Here is an 8500-nt window from a genome sequence, read left to right as displayed (position 1 = left end):
CTACACCCATAAAAAAATCTAAAAAAATCCTGAAGGGTGTAGTTCAATTGATCAGACTCTAGTTTTACTTTATAGAAACCATCAATTCAAGTCTCACAAACTTTAAAGTCATTTGAAACTTATATAATCGTTAACTTTAGAGCTCGTAGGAGTAGTCGAAGTGTGCGCAAGCTGTTCTGGATACTCATGCTAATAAAAAAAATATCTAAAAGGACTCGTTAATATTAAAGCCAAGCAAATTTAGATTTTCCATGTCAAATAAAGAAAGAGATTTTTTAAATTTAAACAATTGCTTTGCTTTGCTTTGCATGCATCAAACGATCCAAGATTGAGTAAAATCGATATATTAAAGATGTTTAATTGGATGAAAAAGATCATGTAATGTAATTGTTTAGTATATTCTTATGTTTGATCTTGGGATTATAAAGATTATAATATAATGGATAATTACATTTGCAATTATTATAAAAAAATCCATAAGAAGCGATACAATCAACCATTACATGATTGAATGTGATCTTATGGGGATGTGATTGTAAAATTGTTCTTGATCACAAGGACATCTGTATTTTTTAAGGAAAAAAAATATAAGACCCATTTGAACCCATCAAAATATCTCTAAATGGAGAAATGTTTTATCAAGTCATCACTTGATCAAATACCAAGAACCAATTGATAGTTTTCAAGATGTTCAGAAAAAAAAAAACTGATTATGAAAATATTTATAGAAGAATGAAGTTCTTCTCTGATATGGAATGGAAGGTGACGATATTTACCTCAGGACAATAGCTGTTCATGCTGTCACTAGCCTCGAACGAATGAACATTTACTTCAAAAATAGTAAGAATTTTCATTCAAGAAAACTGACCCTTCCAAGCGTGGGACTAATGGCTAGCCAAGGGGCCATAGCATGGAGTATGGACTGTGGAGGGTCTTGAATGAACATTTTCTGAATCATCCATTATTGGTGGATGTTCCATCTATCCTTTACCTCAATCAACGCGGGGCCAGTCGGTCTGAACTTGGGCAGGCAAAGAAAAGTCATACAATTTCGATGATGGTTTCAACCCCAATAATGGTAAAACTTCGTTCGTTCAGTTCAGGCACATGGTTTACAAGCCCTCAGAAGTCAGAATTATTGGTTTGAGTCTCATCGTCAAGCCGACAGATGAAGTGTTATATCATTTGGCTAGAAGAAAGCTGGCTGCTCCTGACGACGATGCGTGTAAAGATTTTCATGTACGGGGCATTATTTGACATTGATGATCACTAGCAGAACTGGTTAGTTTTGGTATCACATGATTTATAATATTATTTTTTAGGGTAAAATGGATCCATGGCCCTTCAAGTTCCAGAAATTAGTGGTATTTGCCCCTCTAGTTCAACTTTAATCACATCATCCTTTGTTGGTGCTATGCTACAGTGCTGCAACCTCGGACAACAATGGACCCAGAGATTCTTTGACTTTTAAAGTCTTGGAAAATGGAATAAACTGAATATTGGCTGTGGTTAACTAAGAAATATAATCTTTGATTGTGAAGGACGTTCTTCTTGTCATCAGTATTTGCATTCGTGAAGCTTGATAATTTAACTGATCAAGCCACTAAGTTGTGCATATGCTCCACATCAACAATAACAGATTAATAACTTAAATCAGAATTCTTCAGTTCAGCAATTTAATCACTTGCTTGGCATTGTAATTGCTGGCATAATTTTGCCCTGAAAACAATGACTACAGGATTATTGATCACTTGATGTGCTGTTTCCTCTGCCACCAACCCAGTACTGTTTAACCACCACCAGTATCTTCTCAGGTACAAGGGGACCATCCTCATGATCCATCATTTTTGTATCCCATCTCATTCCTCCAGCAATTTTCTTAACCTTGTTCAGAACATCAACCTCATCTCGGAAGATTACGGTCCCTTCAGGACGCAAAATGCGGTCCATTTCCAGAAGGATGTCTTCCAGGTTACACCTGTTTCAGTTTCCAAGTATATTTGATTACAACTCAGTGATGATCAAAGTTAGATAATAGACCAGCACATGAGGTCCTCAAATCAATATTTTGCATTTTAGAACTGGAGCTGTCTATCAGATTTTATTTAAGAAAGGTTTAAAAAAAAGAAGATTTTCATGACACTATTTAATTTAAAATCACAACTTGCTCTCTGATAATATGTTAAGCAAAAGAACACATTACCACGAACATAAATGCATCATATGACTTGTCTATAAGATTAAAAAAAAATCCTCATTGACAAATTAATAAAATTGTGTAATGCTTGTATGAACAATCATTAGATATCATTGAAATTTGACCCAACTTATGGTATGCTGGAAGAAGAAGAAGATGGGGAGGAGGCTTACTTGTTCTGGTACAAACTAAATAAACCATTGGCATGGATAAAATCATATGTCCTTGGGTATGTTGAGAACCCTTCACACCTGAAAGAAGACAACCAATCAAAATGTCATGAAGATTTGAAAGCAATGACCTTTTTAGGTATCAATAGTGAAATTCTCAAGTTCATCTCTCAATTTATTTCAATTAAGAGATGGAATTCGAATGGGTAAGAAATGGTTTGTGATTCTCAATTTATTTGCAACGTCACAAGCATTTTGCTTGAGAAGACTCATAAGGGGCCAACAACAGGAAGAAAAAAAAAATCAGACCACAATTAGCATGGAATAACTAGAGAAGATTCGAGGGCCATACCAGTCATGATAAATACCAACTAAACCTCTCTCGTAGATAACACCTAAAGTATTCTTAGCAATGGTTGGAACTACATTCATCACCCATGATTTTGGGGATTCAAGTGCTGCTGCAAATCCTCCAAGCCCTGCATTCATATCCATGATGTTCCTGTATCTCGTACTGCCAATCAACTTATTGTTCCTTTTATAAGCATTTATATGCTTTTTCCAAAGTTTATTGTCCTCCTGGAAGGATTCAGCTGTGACACCCTTGACAAGTCCCTTGGCTACTCGAGGAGGAATTGCAAAAAGCCTCTCTGGAAACTTCTTTAACTCCCCTCCTGCTACTTCATTTGCACTGTTTACTTCAGGGAGAGGAGTTTTGCATGCTTCCATTTCCTTGTACCTAAAATAAACCGCAGGGAAAGAATTACAGGGGGTAAACATTGTTACTTCTAGATATTAAAAGGGCAATTATAGCAAGTTCTATATCCACCACAGTCAAAGGGGTATCACATGAGGGAATGCTAACCCGATTAGTTCACCATGGAAATGGATAAATGAGGAAATGAATGCCTAAACTGAAAATGTCGCATAGAATGAAATACTTCATCTGCAGGTTGACCTCCAATCATTTTATTTTACTTTTATTTCATATTTGTCCCTCCATCAATTACCTAGTCAATTCATGGTTATCTTAGTTAACAGCATGCATGTCATGAGCTATATATTGTTAGTCCAACCATTTAATAAGACATTTTCTAGTTTAGATGTTTGGTATGAATTCAAAGTTGAACGAAACTAAGCAATGGCATTGCATGAAATTTCACCCAAAACCATAAATGAAACAAGAGTGAACCTAGCACTATTATGTCTAGCAACCATAAACATTTCAAAGAGATGTTTTAACCTTGAAATGGGCTATCCTCCCCTTTAAAAAATTCTTCTCTTTCTCACCCTTCAAATTTCAACCAAATAGAACATGAGGAAGCAAACTCCTCTTAAGCTTCTTCTTTTCCTTGTAAACAGCCTCTCAATTCCATCTTTCTAAAAGTAAATGCAGTGAATTTGGCAAATGTCCGCACATTCCAATGCAACATCGTACTAGATGAACACAACATCTTCTAAGAGGCTGTTCAGACCTCTAACAGGTGTAATAAAAAATAAGCAAATCAAGGTGCATGCAAACTCACCAGACATCATCAGCATCTTTTGATTCACAAATACTAGCAGACTTCCTGCGGCAGTTTTTGTTATTTGCTTTTTTCCTAAAGATAGCAATATCTCCCTTCTCATACTTCTTCTCCCAGCAAAGACTTTCAGCCAGCTCTTCAATCCTTCTTTGCTCAGCTTGGAGATCAGCCTTAGACCGTTTCCATGTTTGGTAGTAGGTCTTCCAATTGATTGGCGGGCCAGAAAGGATCCAGTATCCACCAGGTCTGAGGACACGGTCAACTTCCATCAAGTACATTCCATCTGGATACAGGAATCCACATGTTAAAAAAATTGCAAGCTTCCACCAGATAAAAGAGATCTAGTTAATACAATCAGTTTAGGTATTGAAACCTCAAATTTAATAAGATATTTTGGCATGGAAGATAATAAGATAAGTAAAAAGTTAACTGAAATGAGAATATAGTTTTTGTGGAGCACAATCTTAAAAGCTCAGTTGGTGTTTAACTGCAATAACAAAACAAACCATCTATCAAACTAGAAAGTTTTCCTGATTATCATATGGCAACAGGGAAAAAATAGTGTAAAATCCATCTGAGGGCCAAGGCACTGATACTTCTAGCTTAAGAACATAGTTTCCAATAACCTCAAGTATCAATCTCCAGCTTATGTTCTGATTTTATTTGCAAGCCTGCCCTTTTGAGTTCATTATTTTTACTAGAAATGGTTTGTTCATGCTTATGTGATGTGAGATGCATCTTATCTTAGGAGTGATGCCTAAGAATTCCTAGGTGTGATTTCTAGGAGCTGTAGTGTGATGCTAGGTTTGTTTTCTTTTTCTTAAATCTACTTGATCCTTAGTTCCTTCTTGGTACTTCGCTAAAACACAGCCTATCACCTACTTTCCATTTTTCCAACCTATCAAATCTGTCACAACTTGTAAGTCATTGTACTAGGGTGCTGTGATTGAAGATCTTGCATCAAACATTCAATTATCAATCATCTCTTACAAACTTATAATTTTCATGAAGAGGGTCTTTATTGTTACAATAGCATATCTAGACTAAGTTTCACACATACAGATATCTATAATTCCATCCATCTGTTGAAATACTGAAGCATGCTTATAAGAAAAATAAACAAAATCATCACTGATGTTAATAGTAGTAGCACTAACCATTTGCGGTCCATGGAATTAGACATCGAGAGCACTGGGCCATATCAAAGGCTCTCGATGGGTATGGAAGATGTATTGAACCTAGAACCCCAATAACAGCAGGTACTCCCCGCTCCAATGCAAATTGTACCTGCGCTTCATGATTGTCTCGTGGTGCAAATGACATAGCCAACACATTTCTTTTCATCAGGTATGCTCCCCAGCTGGCTACCTATATGATAATTGCATTCATTAGCTCAGCCGCACAAAACAATAAGAAGGCATCAATTAAAATGAGTAGCTTTCATGCCACTGCATGCAAGATGGAGGGGAAGGGGAGGAAAGTATGTTGGGACCACTAGTGCAACATATGATGCATTTTTTTTACATTGTGTCCTGTGATTAACACATGTAGAAAAAATTCTCATGATTTGTCAGTCAAACAACCATCTCAATGTAAAAATTAAGCCATTACATGAGGCTCCAGGAATGGTTTTATATTACTTTTTAAGATACCCTCTCAAGTGAAAGTTCTTTGAGCTTGAAACTTGCAATGGGTCACACTACCTTGTGCAATTAATTAAATATAATTTGAAGATAGAATAAGAATAGTGAGATTTGAACCCCTAACCATTTGATTATTAAAACTTTGATACTTTGTTAAAAAATCATATCAATCCAAAAGCTTACGCTATTGAGTGAGCTTCAAGAATGGTTTTATATTGTACTTATATCACTCCAAACTTATAGGTCCTATTACAATGGGCGAGCCAGATAGTAAAAAGGTTTTTGTCCTTTAAAGAATAATCCACCTCCAAAAGCACAAAAACAAGGGATGTAGTATTAAACATTAGCGACTCCAGAATGAAGTCACATAAAGGTATCAGATCCTTTGAAGATGTGTGGTCAGCCCTTATTTAGCCATCACATCCAAATAAAGACAATACAAAGTCCTGATTATACATAAGACGAGTTTTCTTTAGCTCTTAAACTATAGAGGAGTATACAACCCAGTCAAACATTCTAGGACTATCAAGCAGCATTTAGGGTGGCTCCATACCCATGATAAATATCTCAAGATGAAAGACAACAGCAAAACAGTTACCAAAACGTTCTCACTAACCACTGAGAGGAACTGAATTCTAAGCTATTAGGCAGCTGAACATTTATATACACATCACATGCTCATAGGTTGACAACAATTTGATTGAAAATATTGATAATAAGAGCAATCAACATACCCCACAACCAGTATCTAGTGCGGTTCTGACAGAGCCATCTGCTATAGGGATCACCGATGCAAGTTCATCAATGTATGCATCTGCACCTTGAGGGAACATGGTCCCTCCTCCAGGAAATTTGAATACATCACCCTGAAATTGAACCCAGTTCTGAACAGCCTTCTCCACAGTCAGGCTTTTATGCGGAACATTAGCATAATGGACATAATCACGGCCTTTTGGCCAAGGAAATGGAGTCGTGTACCCTTTGGGTGCTGGAATAAGACAATGCAGTTTTTCTTCTTCACGAGGACAATGCCTTTCCCGGTATATCATATTCTCCCGTGGAAATGTCATGGCTCGATCTTGTTCTTGGCAAGGAGTATAATCAGTATACTTGACATCACATGGTTTAAATACTTTGGCTTTTGGCTTAGAAGGCTCAATAATCTCAACATCATTATGATGGGTTTCAAAGTTCAGATCAGGGAAGATTTGACAATCCGTCTGCTTGGACATCTGTACAGCTATGCCATCTCCTTTTCCAAAACCACTCTTCTGCCATGCACCCAGGATGTAAAAGAAACAGCACAAACAGATAACAATGAATATAGACAATGGACTTCGTGTTTTGAACCCTGCAGAGTTGTGCTTGTTACCCATGATGTGTTTGGGAGAATACCCTGAAGCACACAACAAGATGCAATATAGTTAGAAGATTTAACTTGTTGTGGAACATTTGGCAGAAAAGCTAAAGCTAAGAGGAAAGAACTTTTTGAAAAAAAACATGAAAAAATCATCTATCACGAGATAAAGAGCAGATATGCTTAAGTTATAAGTGGGTTAAGATGCCTACTGGCATCAAAAAGGCAAATGCAGGACTATTAATATACTCAAATAAAATACAAATATGATTAACAAAATGTCTTCTGACCTCAACAGATATGACAAATAGATTGATTTTCACATGAAATCATTGCTAACTTCAGATTTACTTCAATTAATAAATAATCTGCCGTCTCAATTAACGTTTTTAAGCTGGTCTTTTCTTTTTTTTTATCAAGATGATCAGCCGACTTACTAATAAAAACAAGATGTATCACAAGAATCTCTGGCCTGCGTCTTTAGAATTTTAACATCAGCAACTCCAATAAAATTCTGGAAGTAACTCAACTATTGGGAAAAACAGTAAACAAATCTACTGCCATGGAAGGATAACTCTCAAATTATCAACCACTAATTGACACGCAATTTAAGAACAAACTTAAAGAAACAACACCAATAGTTGATATAACAGCTGAACACTTGTCTGAATTTGAGATCTAGATTTAGAAACGAAGTCATCAACTATCATGAATCGTTACGAAAGCAGCTAAAAGAAACTTAGATTCATTTCCTGGGCCTAAAAAGTCCTAACTTGTTTTTAAGCTGTAATAGCTAAAAAAGGAAAAAGGAAAAAAAATACTCCACAGCTATTGCTGCAATTCATAGGCCAAATATTTGTTAGTCCTAAAGTTTGGTTATACTAAAGACAGGCGTGAGTCTTAAAACGGTTGTGGACTTGTGGTCGACTACAAAGTTAACATTGCTAACCCAACAAGATCATAAACCAGCAAACCAAAAACTGAAAGAAAGTAACACCTTTTGATTGCATTTCAAAAACCCAGAAAGGAAAGGTAGCAAAACAAGTAAAAAGACTGAGACTTTTGAGATCGTTTGATAGCATTTCCCAAATCCATTAAGCAAAAAGATTTGAACTTTTGAAGAAAAGAAGAGTAAAAGAAGTAGAGAAATGGATCAAACCTTAGAGACGAATCTAGCTAGCTCTTCAATGAGAGCTTACTTAAACAAACACACACACACACACACTCTCTAGATCTCCACAGTGCTTGAACTCGGTTTCAGTGTCCCAGTGTGACCGTGCGGGTAAAGAAGCAGAGCTGGGAGGGAGGGAGAGTATTAGCTATTAATAAAAGACGGATTTTTAGGAGTTTGTACATTAGTTAAACCAATATCCACACTAGGACTCCGGTAGTTACATAAGATAAAACTACGAGTTGTCTACAATTTACCATTTATCTGCTGTTAAGACTGGAGATTGGAGAGCGGTGGCAGGGAGGAGGATCTAGTGTAGTCAGCTGTATTGTACAAGATCAAACTCCACATTGAGTTGATTGATTCTAGTTAAGGTTAATGGTGCATTTGGTCCCTCTATTCTTAAATTTGTCTCATTTAGTCCAACATACTATTT

General features: G+C 36.4%; 1 protein-coding gene across 2 annotated transcripts; it reads right to left on the bottom strand.

Annotated features, from left to right (window-relative positions):
* Positions 1-1509: 1509 nt before the first annotated feature.
* Positions 1510-8246, bottom strand: LOC133701081 (probable methyltransferase PMT14). Of its 2 annotated transcripts, none has more exons than XM_062124864.1 (7): positions 8053-8246; positions 6271-6932; positions 5051-5261; positions 3894-4176; positions 2720-3106; positions 2371-2448; positions 1510-1978 (listed from the first exon to the last, which is right to left on the bottom strand). In XM_062124864.1, exons 2-7 carry the CDS (start codon positions 6910-6912, stop codon positions 1741-1743), a joined length of 1839 nt encoding a protein of 612 aa, XP_061980848.1. In that variant the 5' UTR covers positions 6913-6932; positions 8053-8246; the 3' UTR covers positions 1510-1740. The 2 variants fall into 2 exon arrangements, with proteins under 2 accessions (XP_061980848.1, XP_061980849.1); XM_062124865.1 differs by lacking the exon at positions 8053-8246 and adding an exon at positions 7331-7354.
* Between the last annotated feature and the right edge of the window lie 254 nt (positions 8247-8500).

Source organism: Populus nigra, chromosome 8, assembly GCF_951802175.1.
Source record: "Populus nigra chromosome 8, ddPopNigr1.1, whole genome shotgun sequence".
In the NCBI taxonomy this organism is placed as follows: domain Eukaryota; kingdom Viridiplantae; phylum Streptophyta; class Magnoliopsida; order Malpighiales; family Salicaceae; genus Populus; species Populus nigra.
Note: the sequence above shows the minus strand (reverse complement) of the source record. Positions and strands in the feature narration are given on the sequence as shown.